Source organism: Panulirus ornatus, chromosome 2 (assembly GCF_036320965.1).
Source record: "Panulirus ornatus isolate Po-2019 chromosome 2, ASM3632096v1, whole genome shotgun sequence".
Taxonomy (NCBI): domain Eukaryota; kingdom Metazoa; phylum Arthropoda; class Malacostraca; order Decapoda; family Palinuridae; genus Panulirus; species Panulirus ornatus.
In genome coordinates, this window is record NC_092225.1 from 87,836,206 (window position 1) to 87,855,422 (window position 19,217).

At 52.2% G+C, this 19,217-nt stretch overlaps 2 protein-coding genes across 4 annotated transcripts in view; one reads left to right on the forward strand and one right to left on the reverse strand.

Annotated features, from left to right (window-relative positions):
- The window catches only part of LOC139758017 (uncharacterized), a 335,410-nt gene that overhangs the window by 302,185 nt on the left and 14,008 nt on the right, over positions 1 to 19,217 (reverse strand). The gene's annotated exons all lie outside the window — the stretch shown is intronic.
- Positions 1 to 19,217, forward strand: part of LOC139758006 (NF-kappa-B inhibitor cactus-like) — a 57,887-nt gene that overhangs the window by 17,864 nt on the left and 20,806 nt on the right. For both annotated transcript variants that reach the window (XM_071679006.1, XM_071678997.1), the window contains exon 3: positions 2,377 to 2,629. In XM_071679006.1, the coding sequence (XP_071535107.1) occupies positions 2,377 to 2,629 (253 nt within the window). The remainder of the gene's footprint in view (positions 1 to 2,376; positions 2,630 to 19,217) is intronic.

The following is a 19,217-nucleotide window of genomic DNA, read 5'->3' on the forward strand; positions in this document are numbered from 1 at the left end:
ACTCGACCTACACTCATGGCAAGGTCATCCATCTCACTCGACCTACACTCATAGCAAGGTCATCCATCTCACTCGACCTACACTCTTGGCAAGGTCATCCATCTCGGGCTACCTACACTCACAGCAAGGTCAAAATTCTCACCCTCAGTTCTTTTTTTCGTTCGATTGTATTTTTGCTGAAGGATTAATATGATTATAGAAGAACTGAAGCTCCACAGAACCGTGATTATAGCCGGGGTATTAACTTTACCACACGTCCCATTAGTGGAAAACGTCTGAGGCAAAAGAAGTAAAGTTTGAGAGAGAATTCATCGAGGAAATCATATTCTCAACTCCAGAGCTCGACAGTCATGACTGCAGTGCAATTTTAAGGCCATTCATATTTTTTTACGAGTCCTCAATCTTGGGTATGATGCCGAAATCTGACTAATTCAGACGTTTGGTCTCCCGCACGAGCAAACCCCATCCTCGCCACCTTGACAAGGTCAGATATATGGACTCGCGGGGGTCCCAGCAGTAGCGTGGCAGGAGAGGGAGGAAGAGTGAGCAAGCACAACTATTGGGTGGCCAGCGGCCGGCCTTCCCATCCCCCTCCCTCCCACCCGCCACCCTCACGAGCCTGTTCTGCACCTCCCCTGGAGGGTCCACATTATGTAATCCCTCGCTGTGCATCTTATGAGACGAGTCGGGGCGTCTGACCTTGGGTTACGCTGTAGTTATCACGGGGGGAACTGCCTGTGTGATCCCAGGGAGAAACGTTGCCGCTCATCGGGAGGATTATAATATCTTCAAACCTATTTTTGAGACGGTGGAACGTTTAGGTGAAACGTGTTAGATGGGCGAAGTCAGTCATCCCACGTAGAAACGTCCGATCATCGGTGTACAATGGATAATGCCTTCCACCACGTTCTCGTGTCTGTCTGGTTTACTCTACCTTGGTGAACTGTTCTCCATAAGGCACCAGTGTCCTCATCACTGACATTGTCGATTCTGCCTTATAATATATTATCCTCTTTGATGGTGACCAGAACGTTGATTCTCCTCACTTCCAGCTCTCTTGTGGCTTGACTACTCGCGTCCCTCGGGTATGAACTGCTTTGAGATCGCCTGCGTTCGAGCCTTTGGCTGCCGGCGTAAGACCATCTTCAATCTCTTCATCATCTAACCCCCCCCCCCGTGGAGTGCCCGCGGGCCGTATAAGTACATGTGAGTCACATGAAGGAAAGGGAGAGAACAGAGTGGGGTTGACGACTGTACTGGACTTTCCCAGAGTCGTGACGGTCCTCACAGTCTGTCTGTGGGACTCCCCCGTGTCACTCACGCGTTAGAATTCCCAATATGTGGACGTCCGTCCCCCTGGGCAAACCCTGGGCTGTGACGAGAGTCCTGACAGACGAAAAGAAAAAGTCATATACGTGGACCGGTGGCAGTGTGAGGTCTCCTGGGGCTGCCCGTCGGCATTGCATCATCTCGTCGGGGTTTCGTATCTCGGTCCAGTCCGTGTTACGTCTCTTGTGAATCCCGCTGTCTCGAAGTTACGTCAGGGTGGGTAGGTCGGACTGACCTCCCTACCGTTGGGATGCGTGTCTTTTAAGATTACCATCTGACCCGAACTACGTCTCGTTTACTTAAGGTTGGGGGTGACGTCTGGTTGAGTTAGGTCTTCGTCCTGAATGTCTGGCCTTAATGTTTCAGCGCTGATGCTGTCGACATCTGACACTCCTCAAGTGTTTAGGGAGGGAGGGAGGGAGGAAGGAATGCGGGCTGGGCTCACGTGCTAACACTTGGGAGTAGATCACAGCAGAAGGTAAACAGGTGATCCCAGTCGTTGGTTGTCCAGTCCTCCCAGCTACTAAGGCTTGGAATGTCGTTGGGGAGAGTGTGCCGAGCCCGTGGAATGAGAATAATCCCATCAAGATGACCTTTGGAAGTTGAGAAATGTGTTCTTGTGAGGGTGTTACCAGCTGTGTCTCAGGGTCAGCCGTAGATGTGATTTGTGCCGGTATCGCCGACACAGATCTCGTGTGCACCCCATGTTTATTCTGTCCTGCTAGACCGCGTGATGATAGTAGAACACCAACACGTGGGTCGTTGTTATAGCTGATTCTTTCCCTACAGCGCCAAGCTTTGGAACTCTTACCTTCCCACTGTTTTTCCTAACAGCTACGATCTGCCTCTCTCTCATGTGGGCAGTTTTCCACCTCCTCAAAATTTCTTGTTATTCTCTCTCTTTCCCCCTTCCTTCAAATCCTATATATAGTGACAGGAACTGCATCAGTTACAGTTGCCAATAGCCTGTCCTGTACAAGTCAGAGTGTTGCTGTTTGACCCCGTCACTAAGCATGTAATAATGGATTTTCTTGGTTCCTCCTGCAGACGGCGCTGCACCTAGCGGTGGCGGCGATGGACGCAGGTGTGGCGCGCCACCTGGTGGTGTGCGGGGCGTCCCCCGTAGCGCGGGATCACCGCGGCAACACGCCCCTCCACCAGGCGTGCGCGCAGGGCGACATCATCATGGTGATCCAGCTGACCCGGCCTGTCACCGTGGCCGAGGTCATCAACGCCAGGCTGTCGTACGCGCCGGCACACACTGCCGGCCTCCTCGCCGCTGACCTCACCAACTACGACGGTAAGTACCCCTGCTGGAGGAGTGCGGTGCTCCTTCCTCCCGTCGCTCACACACTCTTCTCTCCTCCCGTCATTCACTCTTCCTTTCCCCAACTAAAGTTTCTGTTCCCGATATACGTCATCTTTTTTTTTTTTTTGTGCTGTCTTACGCTTGTCTGTCATGACAGTCATTTTTCCCTCTCCCTCAGGATTCCAATTCGTTTACGCCATCATCTTGTTCGCTTTTGTTTCTGCATCTCCCAAGTTTCTTTATCTCCACGCTGTCAAACCACACTCCTCTGCCTCTCCTCCTCCTCCTCCGCCCCCACACCTATGTTTCGGTCTCCGTTACAAGCTTCGAGTTCCTCCGCCACGTCCGTTTCACCAGGATCTCTCTCTGTCTCTCTCTCTCTCTCTCTCTCTCTCTCTCTCTCTCTCTCTCTCTCTCTCTCTCTCTAGGCTGTAGGACTCCTCCTCCTCCTCCCTCCCTGATGTCCAAGGTCTGCCTCTCTCCCCTCTCCCCCTGGTCCGCCCGCCCCTCGGGTTCCTTCTCCTAACAATGACGTGTCACGGGCATGACAACACACAGTATGACACAGGGAAAAAGATATATATATATATATATATATATATATATATATATATATATATATATATATATATATATATATATATGCAGTAGGTCACAGTGTGTCAGACAAGCGCGTGGAGATGTGACTCTCTAACTTTAAAGATTACGACCAAAATCCAGCGTTTTAGAGAAAAATTACGAAAAGACTTGTGAAGTGTTTCCCATGGCTTAGCACACCACATAGCTATGTGGCACGGGTCCTTTTCCTGGGGTTGTGTGGCTAGTTGTAGATGTGGCCGCGGAAGAAAAGCAACTGTTCCTGTCACCCACAGCCTTTAGTCCTCTCGTCCTGTCACCTACAGTCGATTCTTGTCTCTCCCCCGTATACAGGGTTACTCGTTTGTTTATCCTCTCTCTCTCTCTCTCTCTCTCTCTCTCTCTCTCTCTCTCTCGTGTCGGTAACATCGGCAAATTTGTCGTGCTCCCTCCATACCCCTCTAACCAACCCACGTATCTCGAGGTGTTTCAGGGTAGAGGCAGAGGGAATGCTGGGTGGGGGGGGGGGGTCGTCAGGGACCCGGCACGTCTGTTGTCTGTCATCAGTCGGAGTAATACCGGGAGACGACGACCTCTGTACCTGACTTGGTACGCTGACGTAGCCCAGTCGCAAGGTAGAGCGGGAGGTCCGTGGAGTCGCTGGGGTTGTATGGAGTCCACAGTGTATATGGGAAGGACAAGATAGTGTGTGAAGAGGTCGTCTGCTTCTAGAGGAGTTGTAGTATCCTACACTGCTGGAGACAGGATGGTGAACCAGGAGAAGGAGGAGGAGGGATAGAAACCATGGGAATTATGGAGGTGACAGGGTGCACGTTCGGAGGTGGGAGGGAAGGACCATAGTTTATCTAATATAATTTTTTTTATGATACGTAATCTGTCTCAGTCGCCGCGCCGCCGCCACCCCTGCTGCCAGGACCATCGCTGGCACCGACGCCTTTAGCTCAGGGACCCTCCCTCACTTCGACTCTCGTTATCAGTCATCGTAAGCGGGATCGAAGACCAGTGAGTGATCACGACACTTTTCTTACCATTGATAATCATCAAGTAACTGCTTCTGTCATCATCACCATCATCGGCCATGAGCCACAACATTTCAAAGGCGGTAGATGAATCCCTCTCCTTCGTCAGGTTGGTGTTGGCACGATCCATCCCACAGTTACTTGTTCCCGGTGTCGGATCACCGTGGTCCGGAGTGTGTGGCATTAGCAGCCACCTCCACCTGACCCTCGCCTCCCCACCACAGTGGCAGGTGACCCTCGCCACACCTCCGCCATCATGACTATTCATCACCGCACGCGTCCTTCTCCTCCTCACCCCCCTGTCACACGACCCTCCTGATGGTTTACAGTGGCTTCAGCCATGGCAGCTGATCCCAAGCTGTAATGTAGTCGGTGCCAGGCTCGGACACCACCACCAACGCTGCCTCCGGTGCACCAGCCTCGCTAACGTGATTCACACACACACACACACACACACACACACACACACACACACACACATCCTCCGTCAAACATGTCGCCGTATGCATTACGACAGTGTCTTAAGATAGAAAACCTTACCATAAGGTTTCCATCCAGTCAAAAACCTCCACCATTAATCCGAGTGTAGTGCACGTCTTCCCCGTGTGCTGAGTGTGGCGTGAGACGGGTGCAAGTATTCCACTGGTCACCACTCGGGTCAGTTCCTCGGCATGTGGAGAGGGGAGGAGAGGAGGGGGGTGTGTGGGCATCAGGTGTGGGTGGTGGGTGACACCTGGCGAGGTGGGCCTGAGTCACCTGAGGTGTGAGATCATCCTCCTATCGGCCGAGTGACCATGGGAGGTCACACGCAGCCTGGGTCACCGCGCACAACCGACCTGGGACGCCCGGATTGGCTCATCAGTGAAGCATGAACCTCCTGGAAGCTCATGACCGCCTGGAGAATCTATTTTGGTCCGACCTGTCGCACACGGGACAATTTCCGAACAGCGAGCCTCCGTCACCCCGGGCACTGACAGGCGAACACACAGACAGACAGAAAGACAGACGCCATAAGAAAACGTTCAGAGGTTTATCGTTAAAAACGTAACATTCGAAGCGTAAAACTGTTCGAGCGAAAGCCCTTCTGAAACTGTTCCACGACCTCCGTGGCCTCAGTGCAGCCCCCTGATCCCAACAGTGTAATACACAGGCCTGAGTGTCGTCCCATGACTTTTGCAGTGCAACACACAGGCCTGAGTGTAGTCCCATGACCTCTGCAGTGCAACACACAGGTCACAGTGTCGTCTCATGATCTCTGCAGTGCAACGCAGGCTTCAGAGTGTTATCTCGTGACCTCTGCAGTGTAACACAAGCTTCACGATGGCCAAGTAACCAAGACTTCCTCAGTTACAAAACCAGTCGGGTTAGACTCATCAGCGTCGACTAGCTGAACCACTGAGCCTACCCTGCTGGGCGAACTGAGGCACCGAACCAACAGTTCGAATCAGTTTGACGAACCAGCTGACTGAAACGATAGATAAGTGGCCAAGCTAACCACCTGGAAGAAACCAGCTGAGTGGAACGATAGATAAGTGGCCAAGCTAACCACCTGGAAGAAACCAGCTGACTGGAACGATAGATAAGTGGCCAAGCTAAACACCTGGAAGAAACCAGCTGACTGGAACGATAGATAAGTGGCCAAGCTAAACACCTGGACGAAGCAGCTGCCCGAAAACAGCCATTGGTCAAGTGTTCACAACATAATTGTAACTTTCCTCGTCCCGCGCCGTCCTCAGCGTCCGTCTGGGATGTCTACCGTTCATGACGCTACTCCATCTGTGGAAAATCCCGTCTTGCGTCATCGCAATCCAAACGATTTCCAGCACAACTGCGAGAAGGGACGAATTCACAACCCCTCACAAAAAAAAAAAAAATCCTGCTTTCATTTCCATGATAAAGACATTGGCAGAGAAATCACAGGGAGATCTCAGAACACAGAATGTGTCTGGGAAAGCCAGATAACAGAAGACCCGATGGCCAGTGACGAGGTTATCTGCTGGAGGACAGTTGGAGTAGCATCCTACATCTTTTTCAATCATGTCGACGACGATATATATATACAGAGAGAGAGAGGGAGAGAACAGTAGAGGAGAAGGCATGCCTCAAGCCACCAGGAAACGCAGGCGGAGCTAGGGAGGAGGAGGAGGTCACAAGAGGAGAGTGAGGTCACGTCATAATCATCTCTGGACCCAGGACGAGAATTGGTCGAGAGAGCTTTGGTGGTGGTGGTGGCGGCGGTGGTGGGGCACAACCGCTACTCGGGATTTCCAGGCTCAGGTCTCAGTCTGTGCCGCTCCCTCTCGTGCCCTTTCCTCAGCCTTCCCTCACCACCCACCACCCCCACTTCATCCTAGCCCACACCACAACTACCCTTTTTCCACCCTCACGTCCATCAGCATCCCTCCACTTCATACCATCCTCCTCCCCTCGCGTTCACCAGGCAACCTGTCTACCCTCTGGTCACCTCCTCGTCTTCCAGGGCCTCTACTCCACTCGTTCAGTTTCCTGCTGCTGGACCGACCAACCCTTGGAGGCCTGCCTGTCCCTCCCCAAACCCTCCTATCATATCCCGTCCGACTCCCCCCACCTTGTAGTTTCTCGCCTCACTTCCCATCTGACTTCCGAGCTGCACATAATCACCCAAGTACTGCGTTTGTTGTACTCCATCGCTCGTTCTCTATGCCACGATGAGATCACTCTTATCTTCTTTTTCCATGTATCTGTTACACTTGTCATTTTCCCGTTACTTCTTGTAAATTTCAGTGAATTTATCATCATCCACTTGTCCTTGGTTATAATTTCCTTCAATGCTCCCCGCTCACTCCTCCATGACGACAAACACTCCACGAGATGTCTCCTTCATCTTCCTTCGCCCCTTCCTTCGCAATTTCATGAGCTACCACAACACGTGATAGCTATACCAGACCTGCATGTTGGCAGCTGGTTGTGATTCACTGTACTGGCTCAGTCGTCTCCCTCCTTGTCTGATGGAGGTCAAAAAGACGGTCAGTAACATGTCCAGTATCTGGATTAAGACACGTATACGGGGGCGACACCATCAGATCACCGCCAGATAACACTGAGACATGGGTACTGTTTTCTGTTCACCTCTTCATCCAGTTTTCAGTTTCTCCACTGTCCCTTGTTTTCGTTTCTTCGTCTTTCGTTGTAGCGAACTGTTCTTTTCACCGTCCGCTTCCGTGTTTCGGCGACGCCGTGGTGGGAGGCACAGGCAAAAGCGGGAGCGGCCAGGGTGCAGCTGCTGGCGTCGACCAGTGTTTACATCAGCGGTGAGGCTGGTGTGCTGTGACGGGCCCATCCGGGAATCCCAGCAAAACCTGGCTCCTCTGGCGCCTCCCTCCTCTAGCCACACTCCCCCCATCGAATCCTACTCTTAGCACAGTATGTCCCGTTCTTGGGGACTGTTGAGGGACCCTGAAGTGCGAGAGAGAGAGAGAGAGAGAGAGAGAGAGAGAGAGAGAGAGAGAGAGAGAGAGAGAGAGAGAGAGAGAGAGAGAGAGAGGTCATTTCTGGTTTCCTCAAGAGGATGGAAGACGTTGATTTCTCGCCCAGATCATAGTCATATCTCTACAGTCTAGCGGGATGGACCGTGCACAAAGAAGCTAGAGGGGACTTCGACTTCCATATCTCTGCCTGTGGCTGTCGGTCGGGCTGTTGTTCGCTGAGGGCTTGCAGCCTCCGCCTGGTGGTTGCTGGCTGACGGGAGACCGACCTCTCGGTTCAGATGATCAAGGACAAGTGTTCACCCTCAGCTCAGTGTGTCAGTGGGCCACTGGGGGAGGCGACGTAACCTCGTGTGTCGGGCATGACCTCGGCGGTGTCAGGGCTGCAGCTGTCATGCAGCTGTCCCAGGTCTCACAGGTCTTGGGGGGGAGCAGAAGAATAAGAAGCAGCAGCAGCAGCAGCAGAAGTGCCCGTGGGAGTTTGCCGTCCTGCCCTCGAGGGTCAGATGGGCGAGGTCATGCCACCTGTTGGCCACCTGCCCGGGAGTTCTGCCAGCTCTCGCCTCTCTCTCCCCATACCACTCTATATATATAATAACAAAAAGATATTTTTTTTTTGGTCTCTATCATATGATGTGAATAACTATAACTGTGAGGGGCGGAGGAGATTGTGGAGCACGGGGGATGCAGATGGGAATGGCAGGTACGGGAGGTGATGTGAGGGTGAGGTACCGTCTGAAGGCGGAGGGGTGGCCGCCTCTCCCATGGTACCATACACCCGTGCTGGCTGCATGACGCCTCCCGTGCCACCCTCCTCGCCTCTCAACACGTGTCGTGCTGAAGGCACTTGCCAGCCAGAGCAGTTAGTAGTGCCAGGACAACAGCCGTTTCCTTAATCCCCCCAAACGAATGTCAAGTGCCACAGCAAACTCTTTAGAGGATGGTATTTTATTCCTTTAGATTATGCATGTGTGAAGATCATGTGACAAACGACATGGCCAAGCTCCTGGGATTAGAGAGAGAGAGAGAGAGAGAGAGAGAGAGAGAGAGAGAGAGAGAGAGAGAGAGAGAGAGAGAGAGAATGGCCATGACGAAGAAAAAAACACGACTGGTTTATGAATAATGTTATGACGGTCCCAGACATAAAGAACATGACCATCCAGTCCAAAACAAATCAGAACGAATATTATTATTTTTTTTTATTTTCTCGTGAAAACAATTGTGATTTTGTTAGTAACGGTGGGGCTGTGTGTGTGTGTGTGTGTGTGTGTGTGTGTGTGTGTGTGGAGCGAGGCACCGGTAGCTGCTGCCTGACGTCCACCCCCCCAACACACACACACACACACACACACACACACACCTCCCCGGTGAGGAGAACCCACCGTTCATGTGCACGTCTGCATGGCGGCCGTGTTACAACTCCAGGAAAATTCTGGAGTGGGCACGACGTTGTTATGAGTCTAACGTTTATTTACATTATTGAGTCATCTGCTGAAGCCCCGGGGGTACGAAAACGTGGCAGCGTTGCCAGAGGTGGCCAGGACGTCCCTCCCTCCCTCCTCATCCCCCCCCCCCCCCACACACACACACACACACACACACATGCTGGTCCGTAGACGAGTTGCCAAGCTTTGCAGCCAGCAGACCCGCGGCCACTCACGGCACTACTACACCGGACGCCCCGCGGGGGGAACGCCGTAACCAAGTGGAAGAAAAAAAAAAGAAAGAAAAAAAGAATCACGCAAAGACAAGCTTAAGCTTATCGAAATGATAGTAACTGTCGACGGGTACCGAGCAGGTGATCTTGACACGGAGTGGTAGGGCTTCCTCGTAGTGCTCACCACACACGAGAGAGAGAGAGAGAGAGAGAGAGAGAGAGAGAGAGAGAGAGGATTACGGTAGTGTGGATAGTAATGGGAGCAAGTAGATGTTGCTGCTACATGCATTAGACACGGGTGCTCCCTGTTGGAACCACCTGACCTCCCCACTCCCCCATCCAAAGGTCATCGTCTAGTGTTCCACATATCCTCCCCTCATCCAAAGGTCATCGTCCAGTGTTCCACATATCCTCCCCTCATCCAAAGGTCATCGTCCAGTGTTCCACATATCCTCCCCTCATCCAAAGGTCATCGTCCAGTGTTCCACATATCCTCCCCTCATCCAAAGGTCATCGTCCAGTGTTCCACCTATCCTCCCCTCATCCAAAGGTCATCGTCCAGTGTTCCACCTATCCTCCCCCATCCAAAGGTCATCGTCCAGTGTTCCACATATCCTCCCCTCATCCAAAGGTCATCGTCCAGTGTTCCACCTATCCTCCCCCGTCCAGAGGTCATCGTCCAGTGTTCCACCTATCCTCCCCCATCCAAAGGTCATCGTCCAGTGTTCCACCTATCCTCCCCCATCCAAAGGTCATCGTCCAGTGTTCCACCTATCCTCCCCACAGCCAAAGGTCATCGTCCAGTGTTCCACCTATCCTTCCCCCATCCATAGGTCATTGGTCCCTCTGCTAGAACCTTGCCACGTACATTTACATATTTGGTGATATAGTTTTTTTTTATCTCATTATCTCTCTTTCTGGGTTAATCATATTCCGTTCTAGTTGTGCTCCAGGAAGCCTTATGCTGTCATTCATTTGTGGAGGCTTCTGGACGGAAGTGTTTCCCTGTTCCATAACGCAGGAGAGATGTGGGAGGGGAGGGGAAGTTACTGGAACATAATATGTCTTGCTGGAACACGTGTCTTGCAATATGTCTTGCTGCAACACGTGGCTCGCTGCTTATATCTTACATTTTCTTCTAAAAAAAAATTCACTTCGTCTAGCAGTCTGGACAAATAACACTGGTCGAGGTTTTTTATTTATTCTCCAGTGTGGAAGTGGAAAAAAAAATGTGCGCAGTTCAAGGTGTTGCTACTGGCGGTGGTGCTGCACACGTCCGTCAACCTGTTAGTGTTAAGTGAACACCACACACGTTAGTCGTACGGTCGAGCGTGAGCGGTTGGCCTGGGCGGGATTCCCGCGCTGGCGGTGAAGGTGCGGTCGGCGCGGGGTTTCCAGAATAGGGCCGGGATTACATATTCCATGTCCACATTGACAGTTGTCTGTGTGTGTGTGTGTGTGTGTGTGTGTGTGTGGAAGGGGGGTGGGTCGGTGTGATGGCCACCACCACCAGGTTCCCCAGCCCACCACCCAAGGCCGCATGATCTACACGCCACCAACAGCACCTCCGCCTAACAGTACCCAGCGGCGGCGGTAGTGGCGTCTCGTCGCCCAAGACCAAGCTCGACTCTGACGGTATTTCGCCAAATCTTTCGGGTCCTTTGTTGACTGTTGGGGTCCACAAGTGGTGGTCGTTGGCGGGAGTTGTGGCGGCGTCTGGGTCATTATGGGTCGTGGGTAGACCGTGGGGAGAGGTGAGATTAGCGTGGCCGGCGGGGACAGTGTGCGCGTGCGGTCCGCCTGGGATGCAGACGGAGGAGCGTTGGCCGCCCGATCGATCGATGGTTCCGGTGCAAGTGTACCTGGGGCAGGCGACGGCCACTGCAGCTTTAAGACGCTGGAGGCCGGGGAAGGTCGCCGCAGTTTGGGGTGCTGGAGGCCGGAGAAGGTCGTCGCGGATTCTGGACGCTGGAAGCCGAACAAGGACGCTGGAGGCCGAGTACCGGTGTACTGGAGGACGAGTACCAGTGTGCTGGAGGACGAGTACCATTGCGCTGGAGGACGAGTTCCAACGTGCTGGAGGACGAATACCAGTGTGCATGGAGAATCAGGGATAGGTCTCCGTAGCTGAGAAAAGTCGACGTGTTTTAGGGATGCTTGGAGACTAAGGAAGGTCGCCGCTGTTTAGGTTGCTGGAGACGAGGAAAGTTCTCCCTGGTTCGGAAGGAAAGAACAGGGGTTTCCAGGGCGGCAGAGACGAAGGCGAGGTCTTCATGAGTAGAGGAAGATAACGCGAGGCAGGAAAACCTTCTTGGGATCAGGATGATGGGCCGGGATACGTCACCAAGTAGGAGGCCGAGGGAGGTGACTGGAAGGTTGGAGGTCGAGGAGGTGTATGGGACGTTGGAGGTCGGGAGATATAGCAACACGGGACGGCACGGCACGGCACGGTTCACGTGATGGTACGGAGGCACGACGGCGGCTCACACATCAGGGGCGCAAGGGCAGGGGAGAGATCCTGCGTCAGGGAAATGTGAGCAGATGACAATAAGGAGGATCAGACGACAAGAAATGTCCTCCCAGTGAAATATTGAGGATGGTGGACACAAGGACCACGACCAGGGCGGTGCCTGAACGGTGATCTGTGACGGTGCTTCCGAGAGGCACCAGCGCAACTAGCGTCACTCAGGTGCCCGGTATGTTAAAGTGTGACGCGACGCCTCAGTCAGCCGGATGACATTTGAAGCCATGACAGAAGGTTACAAGCGGTAATTCCAGGGTCCCTGGTACTTGTGCCGATAACAGACGTCAGAGCATACACTGTCGAGTGTCATTAACAATCACTGGTCTAAATGGTTCCTAGGATTCGTTGGCTTAATGTGAGGAAGATAATGCACTTCTTTCCTTTACTTATAACAGAAAAAAGTATAGATTAGTTCCAAGCCGAATGAAGTTACTGCGGAGTTTATAGATCACGGGGAGAAGGGGGGGATGGTCGTTATCTGATGGGGAGGGAGGAGGAAATGTGAGTAGGGGAGGGGAGGGGGGGAGGTGCTAGATCCATTCGAACGATGATAAACAAAGTATTGGAAAGTCCCACCCTGAAACACCGGCGACCTGGTTCCCTCCCCCAGCAAGATTGGCCCCCTCCCTCTACCCCTCCCTCACCTTTGTGTCGGTTCCTTTCACGTGGAACCGCCTCTCCTCCCCTCCTGTCGTGTTTCACACACACACACACACACACACACACACACACACACACACACACACACACACACACACACACACTGATACTTAAAGCTCAGGTCAAGGTACACAGGCATACCCAGGGTTGGTCCTGTCGTGTGCACAAAGGTCGTCGGTGGGGGGGGGGGGGTTAGTATCACGTGACAGACCTTTCCACTACGTTGTGAGGGTTGGTCGTCGCACAGTCTGGAGCAGGTAGTGGCGTGAGGAGCGGACACAGCAAAGGAGCCAGTGTATGAAGAACGGTCGAGAGAGCGACAAGGATGGGTGATGATACGTGTAGTGTGCGGTGAGGACACAGCAATACAGGGTGGTGTAGGGTGAGCACACATCAACCCAGGGTGGTGCAGCAGGCGAACACAGCAAGACAGGGTGGTGTGAGGTGAATACACAGCAACACAGGGTGGTGCTGGGTGAGGACACAGCAACATTTGGGTGGTGCTGGAGGAGGCGAACACGGCAACATTGGGTGGTGCTGGAGGAGGCGAACACAGCAACATTGGGTGGTGCTGGAGGAGGCGAACACGGCAACATTGGGTGGTGCTGGAGGAGGCGAACACAGCAACATTGGGTGGTGCTGGAGGAGGCGAACACAGCAACATTGGGTGGTGCTGGAGGAGGCGAACACAGCAACATTGGGTGGTGCTGGAGGTGGCGAACACAGCAACACAGGGTACGGCAGACAAGTGAAGTTACGTTGGCCACACCGCCTTTCTTATCTGGGTTTCCCACACTCAGTATCTCCGGCGCCCTCCGTGATAGCGACGCCTCACCTCAGCCTGATACACACACACACACACACACACACACACACACACACACACCGCGCCCGCTGCCGACCTGCCTGCCTTCCTCGTGGCCTCTACCAGTGTAGTAGGCCTGGCAGGCATATCATGCTATTGTTGAAGACCCTTGAGAATTTTCATGCATCATTCGTTTTGAATACGGTCGTCGCCTGCAGCTCCGGCCGGAGGTTGGATTTTACGTTCTGTCGTAACTGTTTGTGTCTGTCTGTCTGTCTGTCTGTCTGTCTGTTCCTATATAACATTCTGTCGTACTTGTGCGACCCCTCGCTAGGGGTCGGTGTCCACGGTATCAGCGTTACATAATAGATGCCTCGACCTACCTCGCCTGGATCACCTACGCTACTACGTGGCCATGAAACAGGTAAACACACACACACACACACACACACACACACACACACACACACACACACACACACACACACACACGTTCGGGTTAAACGATGACGCTTGTCTCAAACGCGTGGCGAGGCTGCTCAAGGACGCACGTCCCCCTCGCACGGGTTATATGAAGTGACTCTCAGAAATCCTAATCCTTGATATACACCTTTCGTAACCATTTGTCAAGAGATGGCAACACGTCCGTGTTACCGCGGCTTGTGTCTGTGGTAAGCTGGCGTGCCGGCCGTATTTTACTACCTTTTCATATCTTTTTGCTCCGTATGTATGCCGAAACAGAATGTCCTTCCTGGTGATAGTACTTCTTGTTGGCCATTCCACCTGGGTACTTGATCCGAGTCTCAGGTTCTTTACGAGGAGAGAGAGTACGACGAGCAGCCACCCTCACCTTCACCGTTGGTAACCCACACCTTTGGCAAGACGCGACCAGCTTCACCTGCATCCTGCAGTGATATACACTGAATTCCTGAGGTTTGACCCGCGGTGGCTGTGACACACACACACACACACACACACACACACTGACACACACACACACACACACACACACACCTCCCTTTCCATCTTTCCCCACACCATTTACTTTCTCCAGTAATTCTTTTGTTTCACCCAGCGTCTGTTTCATCCGCGCCATATCCCCTGTCGATTGGGGGTCGGGGGTGACGGGAGGTGTGGGTTAGGGTGGGTGGAGGCCCGTGATTACAACTATACTTATTAGTTTCAGCCACAAGTTTATAGTTTCACTCCCTAACACTCTGTTTCATCTGACCAGTTGTAGTTCCACTCGCCACAGATTCATCTGCAGTTTCCCTAAAGTCGTGATTCTCAGTGTCCGGGAATCACGTAGTTCCACTTACTGATCACCAGTTTTGGGTGTGACCTCTCCTTCACACACCCCCTCTCCCTCCACAGCCAGCCAGGCCGGGCGGTGAGGCTTGGCCCTAGTGTGTACACGTGCTGGAGCTAACGATGGAAGCAAGAGGGAACTCCCTGAGTGTCGGCTCCATCCCTCTCTCCATCCCTCAAGCTAGAAAACGCCGAGAAGGGTGGGGGTGTTGGGATGTCCAGACTCCGGGCGTCAAGACAAGGGGGCCACTCGCTCACCATTGCCTGTTTGTCATAATATACCCTGACTCGTCGTATTGTTCAGAGTGGAGTGGTGTGTATATTTACGGTGTGGCTGGTATTACGAAAATACATGACTTTCCATTCTTCATTTTTCACCCGACTTTTTTTTCTTTCATTTTCCAGTCCAGATTACTGAAGTACAAATGTTATCTTGAAATGCAGTACGTTGTACACTGTACAGTATTAGTGTACACGTTGGTGGTTGGGTTGAACAGAATATCCGAGTGGTAACTATTATATACGACATTGTCTCCCTCATATCTCTTGTACATAGTGATCTATTAAATGATCATTATGTCTTGTTATGAGAGTATGTTAGTAGGTTATTTGTCCGAATAAAGAAAGACTCTTGCCTGCTTATTTGTCTGTTTTAAGTTGAATTATAATCGTCAAGAAGAACCCGCTTTTTGTGATTCGCTGGGTGGTAGTGGTGGGGATGATAGCTAGATGCGTGGGAGGAGTGGATGGGTAAAACAACATGATGTGTAATCTTTCGTAAGCTTGTGACGTAATGGTCATAAACAAAGATCGTACACTTCACAGCGGACTATCGTTTGTGTGTGTATGCGCGCGCGCACAGGGCTCGGTTATGCGTATCGTAAAGCCAGGCTGTGTTCTGCCAGGCGGAGCTGCCTTCTCTGAAAAAAGTGTTCGTCACGAGAGATTACGCGCATCCAGCATTATCAATGCCTTCCGGAGGTGTCGGTGTCGTAGTGGTGGTGCATCGCTGGTGATGGTGGGATGTTGCCGTAATGTGCTTAATAACGTGTCTAGGCGGTGTGTGTACGGCAGGCCCGGCCCGGCCCGGCCAGCCAATCCCGCTGGATGATACCGTGCCACATTTAGCATTTACGTCACCAAGGGATTTTCCCGGCGTTCTCGGGTTATCGTTGGGCATTCCTTCCAACCTTCTCTCCGGTTTCCGGCAATGCTGGATTTCTACACATGGGGGACGACGGGTTCTCAGAACACGCGTATAGGATTATAGTCATTTTCACAAGACACAGACGAGAGTAGATGTCTCGGCTGGCTAGCTAGCTCTCTTGTGCCTTGTGACATTTTCAGTGATTTTCTGGGAAATTCATTTTTTTTTTTTTGTTCGACTGTCTCCCCGAACTGAAATCTCTGGTGAGTAGGTTAGTTGTAAGGCTGCTCAGTCCACGCCCTTGTGAATCCCCTCTGAATCTGTTCTCCTTAGTCGCTCTTCAAAGTGTTTTCCTCACTGACGACAGATACCCTGTCTTGGTGGCAGCTGTGGCCTCTCCCCAGAGAAATGAGTTTGACCGAACTCATTTCTCTGGGGATTATTAGGTCACGTGAGGTCGTCACCCGCTGTGACCTGCCACCAAGACAGGGCGTCGTCAGTCAGGTAAACACGTTCTGTAGCAGTACTTTCACACGAGTCAGGCCCCTCCTGGGTATCGGGTACCACTGATATGAATCAAAAGCCCCTGACGGATACGCGGGAACTAAGTGGTCGCGGCTCATCCGTCCGCTTTAAGGGAGTTGTGGGGCACGGGTCGTGCTTGTGCTTCGCCTGGGAAGATCGCTGTTGTCTCGTGCCTTCCCTCGTCCTCGGCCGTGATGGGTTCGTCTCCCGGCCTCGTGCCTGAAGCCTTCCACAGGGGCCTCCCATAAAGAACATTGCGTCTGGTGCTTACATGGACCACCGGACCGTCCACGTGGTACACTGCCTGCACAGTGTCAGTTCAGAGGTGACGATGTGCATATCACAGGCAGGGAACAGCATCTTTTTCATCCCAAGGACACCGTCATGTGGCTGGGGCATCCCTCCCGAGGGCACCATCACGTGCTTGGGCTTCCCTTCCTAAGTATACCATCACGTGATCCCGCCACCCACCGGGTCCTCACTCCCCCAGCCGACCTCCTCCGTGTGCGTGTGGATTGAGGTGGATTTTCCGTCGGACATGTCAGCGGGGGAAGCCGTACCTGATGAATTACTGAGATTAATCGTGAGTGGAGAGCCTTCTAGGAAGTCACCAGGAGCCGTGTGGAGACCAACGTCACTGTATACTGTGGGAGAGAACATTGTGTACTGGGAGAGGTCTCCTACGCACCGCTGGAGTGATGAGTACACTGGGAGAGAGATGAGTACAGGGGGAGGGGGGGAGGGAGTTGTGAGTGCACTGGAGGAAAGATTTGTGTACTGGGAGGAGAGAGAGAGAGAGAGAGAGAGAGAGAGAGAGAGAGAGAGAGAGAGAGAGAGAGAGAGAGTTACTAGAGGGAGTGATCAGTGTACTGGAAGGCGCAGATTACAATGATGTCGTGCCGGTGACGGAGGCCAGGCAAGTAACGCAGGGACCAGTATGAGGCAAGCAGACACAGGCAGGCAGCAGTCTAGAGAAGAAGCAAGGTAGCAGACATACTACAGGCAGCAGATGAGGTAGAGGCAGGGCAGCAGACAGACGGGATGAGTGAGGGAAAAGAAGAGATAGTCATGGATTACGAAACAATGGTAATAGAAAGTCAAATGGGAGGCATAGGTAGGTGACCTGACCAACTGGGTTCATTTATTATGAATATCTCCGTGTCATTTCACCCTTACTGCTGTCTCTCTGTTCTCGGGTTGGGTTCCATGAAAGGCGCCGTCATTATCTCCACAGACAAGTACAAGTTCAGCGAGAGGATGTTAGCCAAGACAACACTGGGAAGTACAGTCATCTCTGGACGGACGGCTGAGGTCATAGCTGATCCTGACACCAGCTGACTGTCGTCTAGAGCAGCTGATGTGGATGTGTGGAGGGAGGGGGTATGATTAGGGATGGGGTGTCACACACTGGTTAGACACCCCCACCGCCACCCAACCCCTCGTCATCCTGGCATTTCTTTAACCTACATCAAACGCCTCAGAACTCTGCCCGACGCTGCCTCGTCTCTGGCATCATGTAGCAACCCTCATCGTCTATGTATCAGTCACATTACAGGTAGTACATTACGATCCCTTGCCTCCCCCTCCTCCTCCTGCATGCCGTCCACGCGTCCATCCGTCTGAAGACTGTCCATGAATCTACTCGTTTATGCATTGTCTATCGTGTTGTCCATATGATGATGAAAAGCAGGTTAACAGAATCGCCTCCGTGCTATCCTCCTCATGCTCATGTGCGCACATCCTCCTTCAAGATTTTCACCCATACCTTGCACACGTTACCTTGGTCAGTGTGTAACTTGTCTGCACCGAGTGTCGTCGCTGCGGTACACTCTCCCACCCGCCTGGCTGTGTGTATCTTCACACCGTCGTCTGTGTGCTGCAGAATGGCTACCGTCATCATACACCACCTTGAGGCAAAAATCCTTCTGTTTTGGACATCACCGACACATCCACATCGGAACTTCAGCAGGAAAGGTCGACATCTCTAAGAGATATGGGCATCAACTTGGCATCGGCTGCTCTGTCTCTAGATACCTGTCCTTTACGAGATATCGGTAACACCCTAGTAATCGGGTGCTCTATCTCTAGATACCTGTCCTTTACGAGATATCGGTAACACCCTAGTATCGGGTGCTCTATCTCTAGATACCTGTCCTTTACGAGATATCGGTAACACCCTGGTATCGGCTTCCCCACTCTGGATACCCGTTCTTTACGCCACGCCCCTTCCCTGACTCCCCGATCTCGACATCGTCCTCGGACACGCTCCCCCCCCCCCCCCCCCCCGTTCCTGGTCTCGTCGTACCCCAGCCAGCGCGTCAATCACAACTGTTGTGATGACTTGGCTGTACTGCACGGTGGAGGCTGAGGGTTTTACACTCGTGGGGGCCCCCATCTCGTGAACTTTCTCTCCTGTCACACGTCTTTTTAAACTTATGTATGCTGTCCACAGTCACAGTCTGAGTTGTAACTCAATTTATTCCATTTATTCTTTACTCTTACAATTACAGAACACATTTTTTATCAAGATTCTCGTTTAGTTTTATGTTATGGCCTCTGGTACGTCCATCCCCTTCATCTTTACACGAAGTGTTAACTGTCTACGTCATCCAACTAGTTCAAGAAAAAAAATATTAAACGTTGTGATCAGGTCACCCTTCACTCTTTTCTCTTCCACGTTGGTCAGAATGTAAGAACTCTCACCTTTCCCTGTAACTCACGTCTTTTAATTCTAATATCACCTTTGATGACTTCATCAAGACCCTGTCTATTCGTTCCTTGGGCTGTATTAAGTGCGGCGACTAAATGTGAGAAGCATATTCTAGTTTTGGCCTTATGTGGGACGTGAGCAGCCTGCTGAATATTTCCTTATA